This window comes from Astyanax mexicanus, chromosome 17 (genome assembly GCF_023375975.1).
Source record: "Astyanax mexicanus isolate ESR-SI-001 chromosome 17, AstMex3_surface, whole genome shotgun sequence".
Taxonomy (NCBI): Eukaryota; Metazoa; Chordata; class Actinopteri; order Characiformes; family Acestrorhamphidae; genus Astyanax; species Astyanax mexicanus.
In genome coordinates this window covers 1112748-1134086 of record NC_064424.1, presented here as the reverse complement: position 1 = coordinate 1134086, position 21339 = coordinate 1112748, and the positions used below count along the sequence as shown (strand labels likewise).

Genomic DNA, 21339 nt, shown 5'->3' with positions numbered 1-21339 from the left:
GCATGAAAAAAAAGTTATGATTAAGGAGGCAGGCTATGCAAAGTCTATATATGTCTATATCATTATCAGTACAGTGATGGCGGCGCTCGGAGCTGAAGCTAGTAGTGTTATAGGATGTAAACAGTGTTTTTAAATAAGCTTTTTTAAGCACTTTTTTAAGTTATTAACGCCTGGTTTTAAATGTCAGGACTCTCCTCTTGGATTCTAGTAAGGAGGTGCGGAGCTACTTTGAGCTGGATAACGGTGTAAAAAGTGATTTATCAGGGTAAATTATGCCCTGTATCTCCCAGTCTGAAGGGTGTTTGAATAAACAGTTTTACTACAACAAAAATTAATTTTACACCAGACTTCTCCTTTAAAGAAGAAAATATAAATATATTAATAACAAATAATAAACCTTGAAGTTTTCTTCTGTTAAGCCCTCGTCTGTTTTGGTTCTTCGGATCATGGCTGCCACGTATCTCTTCACCAGATTTCTGATCACCTCCTAAAACAAAGAAAAACAGAAAAAAAACATTACTGTTATAATTCATCAATACAGAGAGGATGGAGAGAGGATGGAGAGAGAGAAAAGAGAGAGGATGAAGAGAGGATGGAGAGAGAATAGAGAGAGGATGGATGGAGAGAGGATAGAGAGAGGATGCAGAGAGGATGGAGAGAGGAGGGAGAGAGAGAATAGAGAGAGGATGGAGAAAGGATGGAGAGAGAATGTAGAGAGAGTAGAGAGAGGATGGAGAGAGGATGGAGAGAGAATGTAGAGAGAGTAGAGAGAGGATGGAGAGAGGATGGAGAGAGGATGGAGAGAGAATAGAGAGAGGATAGAGAGAGGATGGAGAGAGGATGGAGAGAGAGAATAGAGAGAGGATGGAGAGAAGATGGAGAGAGGATGGAGAGAGAATAGAGAGAATGGAGAGAGAATAGAGAGAGGGTGGAGAGAGGGTGGAGAGAGGATAGAGAGAGAGAATAGAGAGGATGGAGAGAGGATAGAGAGAGGACAGAGAGAGGATGGAGAGAGAATGGAGAGAGGATAGAGAGAGGATGGAAAGAGGATGGAGAGAGGATAGAGAGAGGAGGAAGAGAGTGGATGGAGAGAGGATGGAGAGAGGATAGAGAGAGGATGGAGAGAGAAGGGAGAGAGAATGGAGAGAGAATGGAGAGAGAATAGAGAGAGGATGGAGAGAGAGAATAGAGAGAGGATGGAGAGAGGATGGAGAGAGAATAGAGAGAGAATAGAGAGAGGATGGAGAGAGGATGGAGAGAGAATAGAGAAAGGATAGAGAGAGGATGGAGAGAGGATGAGAGAGAGAATAGAGAGAGGATGGAGAGAGAAAAGAGAGAGGATGGAAAGAGGATGGAGAGAGGATGGAGAGAGAGAATAGAGAGAGGATGGAAAGAGGATGGAGAGAGGATGGAGAGAGGATGGAGAGAGAGAGAATAGAGAGAGGATGGAGAGAGAAAAGAGAGAGGATGGAAAGAGGATGGAGAGAGGATGGAGAGAGAATAGAGAGAGGATAGAAAGAGAATAGAGAGAGGATGGAGAGAAGATGGAGAGAGAATAGAGAGAGGATAGAAAGAGGATGGAGAGAGGATGGAGAGAGGATAGAGAGAGGATAGAAAGAGGATGGAGAGAGGATGGAGAGAGGATGGAGAGAGAGAATAGAGAGAGGATAGAGAGAGGATGGAGAGAGGATGGAGAGAGAGAATAGGGAGAGGATGGAAAGAGGATAGAGAGAGAATAGAGAGAGGATAGAGAGAGGATGGAGAGAGGATGGAGAGAGAGAATAGGGAGAGGATGGAAAGAGGATGGAGAGAGAATAGAGAAAGGATGGAGAGAGGATAGAGAGAGAATAGAGAGAGGATAGAAAGAGGATGGAGAGAGGATGGAGAGAGAGAATAGAGAGAGGATAGAGAGAGGATGGAGAGAGGATGGAGAGAGAATAGAGAGTGGATAGAAAGAGAATAGAGAGAGGATAGAAAGAGGATGGAGAGAGGATGGAGAGAGAGAGAATAGGGAGAGGATGGAGAGAGGATGGAGAGAGGATGGAGAGAGGATGGAGAGAGAGAGAACAGAGAGAGGATAGAAAGAGGATGGAGAGAGGATGGAGAGAGAGAATAGGGAGAGGATGGAAAGAGGATGGAGAGAGAGAGAACAGAGAGAGGATAGAAAGAGGATGGAGAGAGGATGGAGAGAGAATAGAGAAAGGATGGAGAGAGGATGGAGAGAGAATAAAGAGAGGATGGAGAGAGAATGGAGAGAGGATAGAGAGAGAATAGAGAGAGGATGGAGAGAGGATGGAGAGAGAGAATAGAGAGAGGATGGAGAGAGGATGTAGAGAGGAGGGAGAGAGGATGGAGAGAGGAGGGAGAGAGAGAATAGAGAGAGGATGGAGAGAGAAAAGAGAGAGAATAGAGAGAGAATATAGAGACGATGGAGAGAGAATAGAGAGAGGATGGAGAGAGGATGGAGAGAGAATAGAGAGAGGATAGAGAGAGAGAATAGAGAGAGGATAGAGAGAGAGGATGGAGAGAGGATGGAGAGAGAAAAGAGAGAGAATAGAGAGACGATGGAGAGAGGATGGATAGAGAGAGGATAGAGAGAGGATAGAGAGAGGATAGAGAGAGGAAAGGATGGGGTGCAGCATTTATTTGCGTATGATAATTATGTAATTGCAGTTTATTAAGGAAGGAACACAGTTGTGGGCATATTCATGACATATGTGTTTGCTGGAGGTGAAAATCTGGACTCGCATGCATTAGCATAAATTTGCATATTCAATAAAGGACGAGTCAGTGGTGTCTCTACAGAACAGCCCCGTTCCCCGTCCCTGAACCAGTTTAGGGACAAATAAACCAATCACAGCAGACTGGAGAGAGGGAATGATATCAGCAGTAGTCTGCAGTCCAGACAGATAAGGATGGGGTGACGAAGAACAGCCATACTGAATGCTGGCAGCGGTGATGATGATGATGATGATGATGATGATGAAGATGATGGTGATATATTGGTACCACGCCTTTCTTGACACCTAAAAAAGCTTTACAATCACATTCCCCACTCAACCATCAACACTCAGCATTCACCAAACACAAACCAGCAGCCAATCACACACAGCATACTCTCAACCGGAAACAACTGTCCACCTGCAGCACTGTATATACGCCATTCCATCGAATGGGTGCCATTTGCTTGTTGTAACTCTTTTAAATTAAACATATTTTTTGTAATCTTTTTCCACTCTGAATCTAAAAACACATATATTTATTTACAGGTCAAACTCAGGCAGTTTTACTTAAGTTTTTACGGTTTCTAATCCGAAGATATTAACAAAACTCTTGTAACGTTTAAAAAACATGCTTAAAATCAAGTCCACGAATTGCTTTGATTTTCTCTCAAGAAAGTCTTTATTTTAAAGAAATTGTTATAGACTGTATGTTCAAATAATTGATAATAATAATTGATCGGCACTTATTCCTGTTACTGGAACTCACTCCTGTTACTGGCACTTTTCATGTTTAGAATTAAAGTAACAGGGATAAGTTTTTAGCATAGAATTAGCAAAAACATAAAAAAAAATAGGTAAATGGCGGCTAATATGCTAATAGCATGAGGACACTGAGCACATTCTAGTGATTTTCCCAATTTTTGTATTTTAAAAATAAAAATAAATAAGATGTGAGAATGAATTTAGGTAACAGGACTGAGTGTTGAGGTTGAGCTCCTCAGTCATCGTTACAATAAGATCAAATATACACAAAAAAAACTAATGAGGGAATTAATGTTGGTCTTCCCATGATCTTCAGAAGAATCAGCTAATGATGTCACTTCCTGTTGTAGATGTGACTTCCTGTTGTAGAATTTTCCAGATGTGTTACGGTAACAGGACTGAGTGAAACCAACCAATCAGTTGGTGTTTCTTGTTCATCATTCTCTTTAAGAGTAGATCAGGTGAGCTCTGACTTTGGTGGATTGCTATTGTAACGGTGCAGCTACCTGGACGTGTCCAACAAACTCTTCTCAGCAGAGGAAACTGAGCTGCTGGTTGACGCTGTGAAGGAGCTCCAGCAGCTCATTTACGGGAACAGCAATGTTATTTTATTTACTATTCTGTTTATTGTTGATGTAAAAGTTGGGTTTGTGCTGCTGTGTGTTCATGTGTGTGTAATAATGCGGTGTTGCCAAGATAGCAATGAACGGTTGTCAAATCGGTCAGTGAAGCTCCTGTGTTTTCTATTGCCAAGATAGAAATACACCTCATTTCCAGAACACCACGTCCATCAGTGTAGATATATTCAGAAGCTCTGCTGCTGTTTAAACCAGACAGGAGGAAGGAGTGAAAATACACTGTTGGTGGGGGGTAAGATAGTGATAAGCATTATGATATACCTTGCACAGAGTGTAAGATAGGACCCTGTTTCCTATAATGATACTGTAATAAAGAGATTTATTCCTAAAATGAGAAATATTAGATTTCTCCTGTTAGGAGATATATATATATATATATATTTGTTGTATATTTAGGCTGTAAAGCAGGGTGGGGAGATGCAGGCGTACGCTGGAGTAAACTGTCAGGTTGTAAACTGTCAGGTTATAATGAAAGCAGGTAAATTACCTGATAGTGCTGGTTCTGGATGAGGTTGTCAGCGTGACGCTCCTGCAGGAAAACAGAGAGATGCAGTTTTATCATTATTGCTATTCGACAGTTCATTTCATTTCCATTCAACAATCAGCCTGAGCACATTTACTGCAGTGTGTTCGGCTACAGCAGGGATGAACAATGACAAGATAATGCAGCATGTATTATTAATTATGGAAAAACATCAAATATATGAATATAGACTGAATAATCATCAAGTAATAATACCTGTTTCTCTTTCAAATTGTTATATTAATTTTTTTGATAATTCAAGTATTGTGGTTAAAACAAATGTCAGGTAACACTTCCTATGAACCCTGTATTCATAATGCCTTATGAATGCATTAATAAAGCATTATATGACATGCATAATACCGCATAAAAAAACTCATAAGTACTTACAGAGACATTCATAACAAATTAGAAACTACAAGTGCAAGGGTTTATAAAGAAAGGGCTTATAATGCCTTATAATATCTGTTCATAAAAACATTGTACAATGTAGTGTTGTAATGCACTATAACAGATTTTGTATATTTTGGTATAATGCATTATAATACGCAGCTATGATTTCTCAATTTAAGCTTTTATATAAGTGCGTAACACATTATAAAGCCTTATATGCAGTCATTACTGACTTTACGTGTAGTGAGTTTTCATATGCTTTTTAAACATGAAGTACATTTTTTATAAGCCTCACTATAATGTTTTATAGAGCATCGAGTTCTTGTTACTGGCTTTAAGTGAAGTCAGTTTTTTTAAATGCTTTTTTAAATGCTTACAGTAAGGTATAACATTTCCTTCACGTTTAAAACACACTTCACTTAAAGCCAGTAAAGAGCACTCATAATGCTCTATAAGTCATTACAGTGAGGCATAATAAAATTTACTTCACGTTTAAAAAGCATATGAAAACTCACTTCACTTAAAGTCAGTAATGACTGTACATAAGGCTTTATAATGTGTTACGCACTTTTATAAAAGCTTAATTTGAGAAATCACAGCTGCATATTATAATGCATTATACCAAAATGTACCAAATCTGTGTTATAGTGCATTACAACACTACATTGTACAATGTTCTTACGAACAGATATAAGCCTTTTCTTCATGAACCCTTATACTTGTAGTTTATAATGTGTTATGAATATCGCTGTAAGTACTTATGCGTTATTATACAGCCTTATTACAGTCATTATAAGGTATAATGCATGTCATATAACGCATTATGAATGCATGTATAATATAATCATAGGAAGTGTTATCAAATGTTGAAAAGGGGGGCAAAAACATTCTAAATATTCTTTATTTATTATTTATCATGTGTCCATTTTTTAGCAAATATATTTTAATTAATGAAAATAAAAACAGGAAGATGCCAATTTCCCAAACCTCAAAAACCTACTCTACAATAAAAAATATATATATAATAATAATAAAAAAATAATAATAAAAATCTCATCATGAATGCAAGTGTAATGTATGTACATATATATATGAAATTTTGCAACCTAGAAATTGGAACAATTTCATATATTGACACATATGTGTGGCCCATACAATATATAAGGATGTCAATGTGAAATACATTTTTAATATATTACATATCAAGTATACATTACTTGCCTAGATTAAATATATACAGTTCTGGAAAAAATATATTTGCCTGATATTTAATGTGTTTGTTGTCTTGTAATTTTCTTATAACATTGCTCTGTATTAAGTCTTGAATTTATTTCTTATATATTTTTACTCTATACTCTTCTAATACTATTTTTTATTAATTGTCCTTGTTTTAAATATATTATTCTAATCATGTTGAAATCATGTTTTATTCATGCTTTGTTCTTATTGTATTTCTTGTAATTCTCGAGCACCGCCATTACTGAACTGACAGACATATATACATAGACTCCACATAGCCTGCCTCCTGGCGCTGCCTCCAGCTGCTACACTATGCAGAGTATAGTATATATATACTATATATGTATATATATATATATATATATATATATATATATATATATACATATATAGTATATATATGTCTATGTATGTCATTATCAGTACAGTGATGGCGGCGCTCAGAGCTGAAGCTGAAGCTAGTAGTGTTATAGGATGTAAACAGTGGTGTTTAATAATGATTTATCAGGGTAAATTATGCCCCGTATCTCCCGGTCTGAAGGGTGTTTGTTGGACAAACTGTTAAAATTTCTGTTGTTACGTCTCCAGTCTCTCCTTTCACACTCCCGAACTCCATTTCCCATGAACCCACTGGTGATGACGTCACTGTCAGCCGCTCACCTTCACCCAATCGCATCACGCTCCCTCGTTCAGACTCACCTGTGTTCTAAGTTGTTCCGGTTCATAGTAATTCTATGTTTTGTATATATAGGGTTCTGTTAGCATAGGTTCCTTGCGAGGTATTGCCGACTCATTTTGCGTACTGAGTGTTTTTCCAAACCCTTTTCTGACTGCCCTTTTGTTATGACCCTTTTTCCTGTATTACGGATTTTGCCTTTTGTCTTTGCCCTTATCGGATTTGTTGTATTATTGGACTGTCTCTCTGGCTTCGATTCTTGGACTGTTTCCTGTACTACTTGGACTGTTCCTCGGCCCACCCAAGATGGCGGCGCGTTAACACGCAGCGGCCGCTTCGGGTCCGTTAAATGGTGCTTTTGTGTTACTATTTGTCATTTTTTCCGTTTATTTCCTGCAAATATGTGCATCGGAACACCCGTGCACATGTTCTACCACCGCCAGACCCTGCTACAGTGGAGAAACCAGCCAGAAAACACGCTACCGGACAAGGTTCTGCAGACGCTACTTGAGCTTAGCCTGCTAAGAGACCCAGGCCGCCAGCCCGCGGTGTTTCCTGACGCCGGAGCCCAGTGGAAGTGCCATCGCAAGCGGTGCGAGCGTAAGCGGAAGCGCGGAAAGAGAGCCGGGATCCGCGCGAGGCTAAAGGCTAGTCCTAGCCGGCCGGCTATACCATCGCTCTTTCTTGCAAACGTCTGTACCCTTGACAATAAACTGGACTACATCTGACTCCAGCGAACAACCCAGCGTGAGTTCAGAGACTGCTGTGCTTTGGTTTTTGTGGAATCGTGGCTTAACGACAACATTCCGGACAGCGCCATTCAGCTGGACAGGCTAACCGCGTTCAGAGCCGATAGAAGCGCGGCTCTATCCGGGAAGACCCGCGGTGGAGGCGTGTGGGTTTACATCAACACGGAATGGTGTAACAACGCTGTGACTGTCGCCAAACACTGCTCTCCGCTGGTGGAGTTCCTGATAGTCAAGTGCAGACCTTTTTATTTAGTACGGGAGTTCTCCGCCGTGCTAATAGCTGCTGTGTACATTCCACCCAGCGCTAGCATTGGTGCTAATGCTAAAGAGGCTCTGTGTGAACTCTATCGGACTATCAGCGATCTGCAAAACAAACACCCAGACGGACTGTTTATTATCGCCGGAGATTTCAACCATGCAAATCTCAAGTCAGTGCTCCCTAAATTCCACCAACATGTGAACTTTGCAACGAGAGGAGCGAGCGCGTTGGATCTTGTTTACACAAACATCCCCAGCGCGTACCGGGCGGAGCCCCGCCCCACCTCGCTTTCTCGGATCACATGTGTGTTTGGCTGACACCAACATACACACCACTCATCAGACGCTCCAGACCAGTTCAGAAGCAGGTGAAAACCTGGCCGGCAGGCTCCATCTCTGCCCTTCAGGACTGTTTTGAGTGCACTGCATGGGACATGTTTAGGGAGGCTGCTACTGAAGGCGATTCTGTTGATTTGGAGGAGTATGCAGCATCAGTCACTGGCTACATCAGCAAGTGTATTGATGATGTCACTGTCTCCAAGACCATCACCACACGCCCAAACCAGAAGCCTTGGATGACTGCTGAGGTACGTGCGCTGCTGAGGACCCGCGACTCCGCCTTCAGAGTGGGTGACAAGGTGGCCCTGAGGAAAGCGAGAGCCGACCTGTCAAGAGCCATCAGAGAGGCAAAGCGCGCACACGCCCAGAGAATCCACAGCCACTTCAAGGACACGGGTGACGCGCGGCGCATGTGGCAGGGCATCCAGGCAATCACCAACTACAGGACAATGCCACCGTCCTGTGAACGTGATGCCTCCCTCCCTGATGCCCTAAACAACTTTTATGCACGGTTTGAGGCACAAAACAACACGACGGCGAGAAAGACCATGCCCAAGCCGGACGAGCAGGTGTTGTGCCTGACTGCAGTGGATGTGAGGAACACTCTGCGCAGAGTCAACCCACGAAAAGCTGCAGGACCAGACAACATCCCCGGCAGAGAGCTCAGGGAGTGCGCAGACCATCTGACAGATGTTCTCAGGGACATCTTCAACATATCCCTGTGCAGCGCCACTGTCCCAACGTGCCTCAAGTCCACCACCATCGTCCCCGTGCCAAAGAAGTCCACAGTGTCCTACCTCAATGACTACCTTGCACTTACACCCATCATCATGAAGTGCTTCGAGAGGCTAGTCATGAGGAACATCAAGACACAACTGCCCTCTTCACTGGACCCCCTGCAGTTTGCGTATCGTCCCAATCGCTCCACGGACGATGCCATCACCACCACCCTTCATCTCTCCCTCACCCACCTGGAGAAGAAGGACACTTACGTCAGAATGCTGTTTATAGACTTCAGTTCAGCATTCAACACCATCATCCCACAGAACCTCATCAGGAAGCTAAGCTCGCTCGGCCTCAACACCCCCCTCTGCAACTGGATCCTGGACTTTCTGACGGGGAGACCCCAGTCAGTCCGGTTCGGGGGCAGCACCTCCAGCACCATCACACTGAACACGGGGGCCCCCCAGGGCAGTGTCCTGAGTCCTCTGCTGTTCACCCTGCTGACTCATGACTGTGCTGCAAAACACAGTTCTAACAGCTTTATCAAGTTTGCAGATGATACAACCGTGCTGGGTCTCATCACCAAAGGCGACGAGTCAGCATACAGAGAGGAGGTGCAGCGGCTGACAGACTGGTGTACAGTCAACAACCTTCACCTGAATGTGGACAAGACAAAGGAAATGGTTGTTGACTTCAGGAGAGCACAACACACCCACTCTCCACTCAACATCGACGGGTCCTCTGTGGAGATTGTTAAGAGCACCAAGTTCCTTGGTGTCCACTTAGCAGATAACCTCACCTGGACCCTGAACACCAGCTCTACAGCCAAGAAAGCCCAGCAGCGTCTCTACTTCCTCCGGAAGCTGTGAAAGGCCCGTCTCCCTCCACCCATCCTCACACTCTTCTATAGAGGGACCATTGAGAGCATCCTGAGCAGCTGCATCACTGCCTGGTTTGGGACCTGCACCGTCTCTGACCGCAAGACCCTCCAGCGTATTGAGGACAGCTGAGAGGATCATCGGCGTCTCTCTCCCCTCCATCACGGACATTTACACCACCCGCAGCATCCGCAAAGCAACCAGCATTGTGAATGACCCCACTCATCCCTCACACGAACTGTTCTCCCTTCTGCCTTCGGGAAGGAGGTACCACAGCATCCGGTCCAGCACGACCAGATTCTGCAACAACTTCTACCCCCAAGCCATCAGACTCCTTAACTGCAGAGACTGAACTGATGGTTTTTCTGTACATGCACACACACTCTTACCCCACTTACCCCAGAAAATGGAAAGCACTAAAAACCCTACTACCTCACTGGACTCTACTGCACACTGTGTAATAGAGTAATTACTACCTCACCTGGTCCTTTTTGCACACTGCAAAATTTGCACATTGTCTTGTTATTTATTATTCTTTGTCTGTATGGTGTTGTATTGTCTGTCTGCACTTTTGTACTGTTGCACTATTGTTCTGTCTACACTGTGTTTATGTGCACCATGGTCCCTGGAGGAACGTTGTTTCGTTTCACTGTGTACTCTGTATATAGCTGAAATGACAATAAAAACCACTTTGACTTTGACTTTGACTACTACGTCTTCTGTTTATACTGTGAGTTCTGTTCAATCTGTCTTTACCTTTTATTCGGCAAGCGTCACCCCTATCTGTCTGGTGTTTCATCTGTTATATGATCTGGGAATTCATCAAAGGTAAGAACTTTTTATCATCATGTTTTACTACAATAAAAATCTGAAAATGAAAAAAAGAGAATATGGGTCTCATATGTGTTCATGTGGTCTACATCCAATAAGCTCCCAACTGGAACATGACCAGTAGACCACAACATAATCATCTCCTCCGCTCACTTAAACCACACCACTCACTCTCCACCATATATATATATATATATATATATATATATATATATATATATATATATATATATATATATATATATATACACACATAGATTCTGCATAGTCTGCCTCCTGGCACCGGCTGATATGCTATGCAGAGTCTATGTGTATATATGTCTATGTATGTCATTATCAGTACAGTGATGGCGGCACTATCTGAAGCTTGTAGTGTTATAGGATGTAAACAGTGTTTTTTTAATAAGTTTCTTTTTAAGCACTTTTTAAGTTATTAATGCCTGATTTTAAATGTCAGGACTCTCCTCTTGGATTCTAGTAAGGAGGTGTGGAGCTACTTTGAGCTGGATAACGGTGTAAAAAGTGATTTATCAGGGTAAATTATGTGCTATTCATCAAAGGTAAGAACTTTTTATCATCATGTTTTACTACAACAAATTCTAAAAAATGTAAAAATGATAATAAAGAGAATACGTGTCTCATATGTGTTCATGTGGTCTACATCCAATAAGCTCCCAACTGGAACATGACCAGTAGACCACAACATAATCATCTCCTCCGCTCACTTAAACCACACCACTCACTCTCCACCCGCCGCTACGCCAGTTCACTCGTCTAAAATAAACTCAGCAGCTTTACGTAATGATTTTTCAGCCCAAAAGCGAGCGCTGGGCCGCTGTGTGTGGGTGAACGTGGGTGAGCGAGTGTGCGGGAGAGGGGCGGTAAAAAAACCCGGCAGAGCCGAGAAGTTCAGCTGATGGGAAGACGTCAGGGGAATTGGCATGGTTGAAGCTCGGTTGCCTGGCAACCGCCTCTGGCCGACGGCAACCCGAGGCTGGACGAGCAACGTGTCTCCTCTGTCTCCTAGCAAAAACGTCCAACTCCGAGCATCGTCCTCATCTCCAGCATTTATCTCCACCGTCCTCCAATAACAATAACACTCAAATACGCCGTGTTTACTCCTATATATATATATATATATATAAATATATATACATATATACCATCATATCAAACACCAGAGACAAAACACTAAAATCTACAAATACAGATTATAATACAGCACAGATCAGCAGCTCCTAACCTGCTCATAATCTTATAACTGCAGCTCTAATCTGTTTATTAAACTCAGATTAAATTCAGAATAACTGAGGAGCTGAATTTCAACAACTGCCGTGCTGAGGAGGCTGAAAGGTAAAGGTGATGAACTGACTGGTGAAGTACAGCATGTCTCCTGACCTAAACCAAATTGAGCACCTGTGGGGCATCCTCACGAGGAAGGAGCCTAAAAGTAACCTAAAAGTAAGTGTGCTAAAGGCGAGGATGATGTTTCCGTGTACCGTGATACACTGACACTCACAACAATCAATCCATCAAAATCAGTCAAATCAGCTCTCCATTCTGCCCCGCCCTTAAACCCATACATCACCCAGTGTCCATCCCAAACTCCTCCTCCCATTTTTTAGCTTTTTTCAAATTTGAGGTGAGAGTGGATTCAGCTAAAATCAGGAGGTTTAGTTACACTTAAAATAAAGTCCTTAATTCTAAAAGCCCAGCAGATGTCTCTGACGTAGATAACGAAACTACAGATAAGGGAAGATAACAAGGGGGCGGGGTTACAAACAACCTCAAACAGACCTCAAATAATGCAAAGAAAACAAGTTCATATTGATAAAGTTTTAAGAGTTCAGAAATCATATAAAATATTTGGTGGAATAACCCTGTTTTTTAATCACAGCTTTTTTCATGCATCTTGGCATCATGTTCTCCTCCTCCACCAGTCTTACACACTGCTTTTGGATAACTTTATGCTGCTTTACTCCTGGTGTAAAAATCTTCCTCTTGATTATATTCCAGAGGTTTTTAATTTGGTAAAATCAAAGAAACTCATAAATTTTAAGTGCTCTTTAATTTTTTTCCAGAGCTCTATATGTCATATATTGCATTTCTGAGTAAAACCGTTTTTACCGTGAATTCCTTCAGGTTCTCGTGCTTATGCTCCTCCTCCTGCCGCGGTTGGCCCCGCCCACAGAGGCGGCTGTGAAGCCAGACACACAGGTACCACACGGACTTGGGGCTGGGTATGATGTTGAAGGGCGGGGGGAGCGTCCCTCCTTCATCGAAGTAACTCATCCACAGCTTAGTGCGGGCGAACTTCCACTCGATATCTGCGTGATCCTGCGGGGGGAGGGGAAACATAGCGATAAACCTAGTGATAAACATAGCGATAGAAAGAGGAATTTTAAGATCTTTGAAAGTATCCTCAAGTGCAGTCAATGCAAAGACCGTCAAAAACGTTATAATGATGAAACTGGCTCTCATCAGGACCGCTCCAGAAAATAAGCATTATATAAGCATTATTACACATATAGAGGAATAATGTTAACCTTCCTTTCAAAGAACTTTGTCGACATTTTATACAGTTTTCTTTGATGTGGAGATTTTTTAAAGTGGTAAAATTTCCCAACTCTGATTTAACAGCTTTTTTATACATATAATTTGGAGCATTTCAATTATTAATTTTGTCATTTCCATAAAAATATCAAGAGAATTCCTGATCTACCCTGTCTTTTAAAGGGACTGAAGACACTTGCTGCTGCTTGCTTCAGCATCAATAATAGCATTAATAATATTCATAAGTTTCTTAATATTTCTCTTATTGTCTCCATACTGAGCTTAACGAGGTAAATCTTAAGATTTAGTCCAACCTGTTGCAGTAAAATATCAGCAATTTAAAATAACTGTATTTTTGTATTTTGTATTTATGTATTTTTGTGTTTTGCACGTATTTTTTTATGTATTTTTAGATTTGGATTTATGTATTTATGTATTTTTGTATTTTTTATTCATGTATTTCTCAACCATGTTTTTATCAAATGCCAATTTTTAATAAATTTGTCCTTTTGGACACGTGCATGACAAAAAACAAAAAAGTGATTAAGAATAAAAATTAATTCCTGTCTTATAAATATGATAATAAAAGATAAGGTAATGTAATATAATGTAATGTAATATAATATAATGTAATGTAATATAATATAAAGTAATATAATATAAAGTAATATAAGGTAATGTAATGTAATATAATATAATATAATATAATATAAAGTAATATAATATAATATAATATAATGTAATATAATATAATATAATATAATGTAATATAATATAATATAATATAATATAAAGTAATATAATATAATATAAAGTAATATAATATAATATAAAGTAATATAAGGTAATATAATATAATATAATGTAATATAATATAATGTAATATAATATAATATAAAGTAATATAAGGTAATGTAATGTAATATAATATAATGTAATGTAATATAATATAATATAATGTAATATAATATAATATAATATAATATAATATAAAGTAATATAATATAATATAAAGTAATATAAGGTAATGTAATGTAATATAATATAATGTAATGTAATATAATATAATATAAAGTAATATAATATAAAGTAATATAAGGTAATGTAATGTAATATAATGTAATATAATATAATATAATATAATATAAGGTAATATAATATAATGTAATGTAATGTAATATAAGTTAATATAATATAATGTAATATAATGTAATATAATATAAGGTGATGTAATATAATTATAATATAATATAATATAAAGTAATATAATATAATATAATATAAAGTAATATAATATAAAGTAATATAAGGTAATGTAATGTAATATAATATAATATAATATAATATAATATAATATAAGTTAATATAATATAATATAATATAAGTTAATATAATATAATGTAATATAATGTAAGGTAATATAATATAATATAATGTAATGTAATGTAATGTAATATAATATAAAGTAATATAATGTAATATAAGGTAATGTAATGTAATGTCATATTATATAAGGTGATGTAATATAATTATAAGGTAATATAATGTAAGGTAATGTAATATAAGGTATAATATAACTCACAGCGATGAGCTGGTAGGAGTTGTTCATCATGGCGATCAGCATGTTCAGCAGCACCACCAGTGAGATAACGTTATACGTGCCGAACATCGTGGCTCCGACGAACTCGGTGAACTCGTGCCGAGCTTTAACGTTCGTGACGTAGAGATTCAGGAGACCAAACACAGACCAGAACAGAGACTGGAGAGTTTCAAACAACCTGCAGCAGAAAAACAGAGAAAGAGAGAGAAATAAAACAATACATCACTTCCTCTGTTCCTTTTCCTCAGGTTTATATGTTTCCTCATTTTTATTTGATTCTCTTTTTCTTAAATAAGCAAGACGACTCAGCATAATAATATTTTAATATGACCTACATGTGACTGAAAATCTTTGCTGCTTGTGTTTCCTTGAAAAATGAAAACATTTAATATAATTTAAAAACCCTAAAGGCTCATAGTTTGACCCACATTTCTGCATTAATTTCATGGTAGATCTAAAATGAGCCTGAGGTCTAAACATAATACTACTGAATAATAACACTGAACAGTCCTATACACAAAGGTAATATGTACATTTATAAGATATATGGTATATATGAAATATATGTTTATATAATGTAAAAACATATATGTACATATATGAAAATATATATGAAACCTATGTTAAATTGAAACAATTTCATATTTTGACATATGACTGATGTCGAGCTCCATAAAAACTGTATGTTCATGTATTTAAAATATTTTTTTAAATATATGTCAACCACATGTCTGGCTCTTAGAAAAATGTTTTATGATTATGGATGTTTAAATATTGCATATCATATATGCAGTACTTTCATACACGAATTTAATTTACAGTCCATGTGTCTAATATATATGAATGCAACATATAATACCATATGAACATATGAATTCTACAAATATTTATAATATATGTGCATATTCATTTTTTTACGAATATTTCATATATGTGTTGCAAATGATCTGTATCTATGTATGTACAGCATAAGATAAAATTATATCACCTTATAGGTAACTACTGATATGGAGACATGTCATATGGTGCATTTCAGCATAACAATTATTATTATTATATTATTTGTTTTTTTAACTGCTACTCCTCTCACAGTGAAGTGAAAAAGCAGTATTTTGCACGGGGAGAGGGATTTACAAAAATATTTGTAAACGGATAAAAAGTTTTGTAAATTCCTGGAAATTTCTAGAAATATCAGGAAATTTCTGTAAATTCCTGGAAATTTCTGTAATTAGCTAGAAATTTCTAAAAAAAAAATCCTGAAAATTCCCGTAAATGTCTGGAATTTTCCATAAATGTCCAGATATTTATGGAAATGTCCAGAAATTTGTGTAAATGTCTGGAAATTTCCGCAAATGTCAGAGAATTTCTGTAAATGTCTGGAAATGACTATGTCTGGAAGTTTCCGTAAACGTCTGGACATTTCTGTAAATGTCTGAACATTTCTGTAAATGTCAGACAATTTCTGGAAATTTCTGGAAATTATGTAAATATTTGAAAATTTTCACAAATGTCTGGAAATTTCCGTAAGTGTCTGGAAATTCCTGGAAATTTTCATAAAGAGCAGGAAACAGGAAAAACTGCCCCCCCTCCCCCCATGGGGAATTCAACCCTTGGGAACACCTCTACCTGGAGAATCGCCCCCTCCAATTATTATTATTATTATTATTATTATTATTATTATTATTATTATTATTATTATTATTTATTTATTATTATTTTTATTTTATTAATATTATTTATTTTTTTATTTTTTTATTTTTTAGACGTACGTGGAGAAGGCGTTGTTCTGCTTCTCACAGCGGATACCCTTGCAGTGGTTGGGCTCGTCGGCCGCCTCCGTCTCGTAGTAGAAGTAGAGCTGGTTGAGGCCGTTGGCGAAGGCCAGCAGCACCAGGCAGTAGATGAAGAGGAACTTGAGGATGTCGAGGAGCATCCGGCCGAGAGAGATCTGCAGAGGACCCAGGTGAGAGTTGGCGGTGAAGAGCGAGATCAGCCGCAGGGAGCTGAAGATATTCGCGATGGCGAACAGAGCCTCGGCGATCAGCGTCGGATGCCACATCTCCCACTCCTCCCGAGGACGAGAGCTGTTATACTGAGAGAGAGACACCGAGACAGCGAGCTCAGAGTGAGACAGCAGGAAGTCCAGGATCATCATTAATATCATTATTACACAAAAACATGCAACTGAAAGTGGATCTGGGGTGGGTTTCCCGAAAACGATCAATCTTAGCGAATAACGAACGAACTAACGAATGACGTGAGTAAAGAACGAGCCAGTTCTGCGAGTGTTTCCCAAAGAGCTTCGCAACGTGAAAATTAACGAACGAGGTTAAAGAACGTCTTTGTTGACTCCTCCCCCGAAACAGCGCACTCAATCGATCCACAAATATCGATTCAACACTGCCAATATGCAGTATTTATTCACTATTACACCCTAAAAACGTAGAAATGTGTTGTAATCATCAATATTATACATATTCTGAAATTTAAATTACAAAAGGATGTACTTTGGCATTAATAAAATACTCCTAAAGATACATATGACTAAATAAATACTCGAAAATCTAATCTATTTTAAAACATTAAACTTTTTTACTTTTTTAAAACTATTATTGTTAATATATATATATATATATATATATATATATATATATATATATATATATATATATATATGTATATATATTATACTAATATTATTAATAGTAATTTGGCGAGTAATATTAATTTATTATTATAATTATTAATAATAATATAAAAAATATAATATATAAAAAATATAAAAATAATATAATAATACATATACGTATGTTATATATATTATACCAACATGAGTATGCTCATCCAAATCCCCATCTCAGTTGGGTTTAGGTCAGGGGATTGTGAAGGCCATGCACCTTTTTGTTTACTAGATAATTTTATGTGCGTCAATTAATAGTTTTCATGGTTTTAATATTAATCCACAATGTAAAAAAAAAAAAAAAAAAAAACATTGAATGAGACGTGTCCAACTTTTGACTGGTATTTATATATTTGTGAGCTGACACATCCCAGAGTTTGCCCAGATGAACGGCCACAATGTTGGTTAGAAGCACCTGATTAAGGAATAATATTAAATATTACCTGCAGATTCACCGATACCCTTTACAGTACGTGTAGGTGTGATTAAAGACACCGCAGGCGTCCCTGCACCGGACCTACAGTACCAGGAATTTTCCCAATAGCATGGAAATATATAATGTTGTGCTGTAATTCCCGGTCTGGTGGGAATTGTGTATATTTGCGTGTATTCCACAGTAACAGCCTGATTACAGAATCCACGGACTTGGTGACTTTGCAGCTTTGCTTAGACCGTGAGCATCATCCGCAGGAATCTGGATTTTAATAATGGGTTTGCCAGGTTAGACTACAAGCCACAGACAAATTGGCATTATATATGGCATTATATGGCAATATAATATAATATAATATAATATAATATAATATAATATAATATAACTCATTCACTCACTTACTCACTCATCGTCAACCGCTTTATCCGTTTAGGGTCGCGGGGGGGCTGGAGTCTATAACAGCCGGCTATACACCCTTGAAAGGCCGCCAATCCGTCGCAGGGCAGACAGACACAGACAGACACACAGACACATCCACTCACACACTCACACCTAAGGGTCAGTTTTTAATTTTTATCCGACATCCAATTAGGTCTTTGGACTGTGGGAGGAAACCGGAGCACCCACAGACACGGGGAATATTATAATATAATATAATATAATATAATATAATATAATATAATGTAATGTAATGTAATGTAATGTAATGTAATGTAATGTAATGTAATGTAATGTAATGTAATGTAATGTAATGTAATGTAATGTAATGTAATGTAATGTAATGTAATATAATATAATGTAATGTAATGTAATGTAATGTAATGTAATGTAATGTAATGTAATGTAATGTAATGTAATGTAATATAATATAATATAATATAATATAATGTAATATAATGTAATATAATATAATATAATATAATATAATATAATATAATATAATGTAATATAATGTAATATAATATAATATAATATAATATAATGTAATATAATATAATATAATATAATATAATATAATATAATATAATGTAATATAATGTAATATAATGTAATATAATATAATATAATGTAATATAATATAATATAATATAATATAATATAATATAATGTAATATAATGTAATATAATATAATATAATATAATATAATATAATATAATATAATATAATATAATGTAATATAATGTAATATAATGTAATATAATATAATATAATGTAATATAATATAATATAATATAATATAATATAATATAATATAATATAATGTAATATAATGTAATATAATGTAATATAATATAATATAATATAATATAATGTAATATAATGTAATATAATATAATATAATGTAATATAATATAATATAATATAATATAATATAATATAATATAATGTAATATAATGTAATATAATATAATATAATATAATATAATATAATATAATATAATGTAATATAATGTAATATAATGTAATATAATATAATATAATGTAATATAATATAATATAATATAATATAATATAATGTAATATAATATAATATAATGTAATATAATGTAATATAATGTAATATAATATAATATAATGTAATATAATATAATATAATATAATATAATATAATATAATATAATATAATGTAATATAATGTAATATAATATAATATAATGTAATATAATATAATATAATATAATATAATATAATATAATATAATATAATGTAATATAATGTAATATAATATAATATAATATAATATAATATAATATAATGTAATATAATGTAATATAATGTAATATAATATAATATAATATAATATAATGTAATATAATGTAATATAATGTAATATAATGTAATATAATATAATGTAATATAATGTAATATAATGTAATATAATATAATATAATATAATATAATATAATGTAATATAATGTAATATAATGTAATATAATATAATATAATATAATATAATATAATGTAATATAATGTAATATAATATAATATAATATAATATAATATAATATAATATAATTGCTTCAACCACGGAAATGAACATTTTTCTCCCTTAAAATTGGTGGTCCCTGGTGTTTAAGGTGCTGAACTGCAAGTAGAGATCCCCTAAAGAAGCTCTTTAAAAATAACGACTGGGTGAGGGCACTCGTTAATCTGCGAGCGAGTTTACGTAGTACTTTAGTTACGCACGGGTTTGGGAAACACTCTTTAATTAACGATCAATCTTAAGTACGAGTTAACGACGTTCTTAGCGTTACGAAGCTTTCGGGAAACCCACCCCAGATCTATTAATCAGTTATCAGTTTACCAATCATTTAAGGCACATGTGTCAAACACAAGGCCCGCGGGCCAAATGTGGCCCGCCACGTCTTTTTATGTGGCCCGCGAGAGCTTGTAAGATCTTAGTGTCTATAATAAATAAGTCAGAAGCGTTCTTTGACCAAAAAATACATTTCCCACAATGCTTGTCGATTGTATTACCCGCAAAGTTACGGCTTACTGCCACTACACGGCAGTGTAGTCATTGATGTGGAAACCCTGCCGGAGGGAAGGTGTAACTTCGCGGGTGGAATTGAGACATGTTTATCCCCTAATGTCCAGAAAAAGAGAAGTTGATGCAGACGGACGGCTGTGCTTCAAGGCGAAAGACCGGTATGCCTTTTGTGTTACGAAGAGTGTTACTGACCAAAATAAACGCTTTTTAGGAGAGATATAAGTTCTGTGTAAACATTTATAAGACAATAGCTGACAAAATCTGTTTTAATGACGTTAATAAACATCACTGTGACAGCGCTAGTCGCAGTTTCACCGCAGCAAAGTACGAGGACGTGAATCACTTATCTAACCAGCCTTTACTGATTTCTGCCCCCAATAACCCTTTCAATAACCTCCAATAGCCTTTAATAGTCTTCAGTAGCCTTCAACAGTCTAACCTTGCAGCCGTGGTGTGTCCACTAAACTCCGTAGTTATAAACATCCTGAGGTTAGCAGCGCGCTAACTGACCTGTTTATAATGTAATCCGAGCAGTGACTCATGCTCTAAACGGCTGCTGTTAGCTGATTGGGCTGAAAGATGAACTGTAGAGAGCTGTATTATTCGGTTACAAAAATCTTTATTTCATACACAGAAGAACTTAAAAATTTTAAAAACGCTCCAGACTGGCTGAGCTGAGCCCTGTTGCCCGTGGCTGGGCTGTAGCTCTGACTCAGTAAAGACTGCGGACTTGTGGTGCTGCTGCTGCAGCTCCCACTAGTGGTTGGATGAGGAACTGCTAAATCTGAGGAAATGCTATGTTCTTAACAGCTCACAATTTTTGATTTTATATTTATTAAGCCTTATTTC

The 21339-nt window shown here is 36.8% G+C and overlaps 2 protein-coding genes across 2 annotated transcripts in view; one reads left to right on the top strand and one right to left on the bottom strand.

The window, feature by feature from the left end:
- Positions 1–21339, bottom strand: part of LOC111191472 (short transient receptor potential channel 5-like) — a 68576-nt gene that overhangs the window by 2587 nt on the left and 44650 nt on the right. The window contains exons 6-10 of the mRNA XM_049466762.1: positions 16655–16977; positions 14868–15063; positions 12860–13069; positions 4611–4652; positions 398–487 (exon numbers count right to left, since the gene is read on the bottom strand). Coding sequence (XP_049322719.1) covers positions 398–487; positions 4611–4652; positions 12860–13069; positions 14868–15063; positions 16655–16977 — 861 coding nt within the window. The remainder of the gene's footprint in view (positions 1–397; positions 488–4610; positions 4653–12859; positions 13070–14867; positions 15064–16654; positions 16978–21339) is intronic.
- The window catches only part of chm (CHM Rab escort protein), a 135344-nt gene that overhangs the window by 110319 nt on the left and 3686 nt on the right, over positions 1–21339 (top strand). The gene's annotated exons all lie outside the window — the stretch shown is intronic.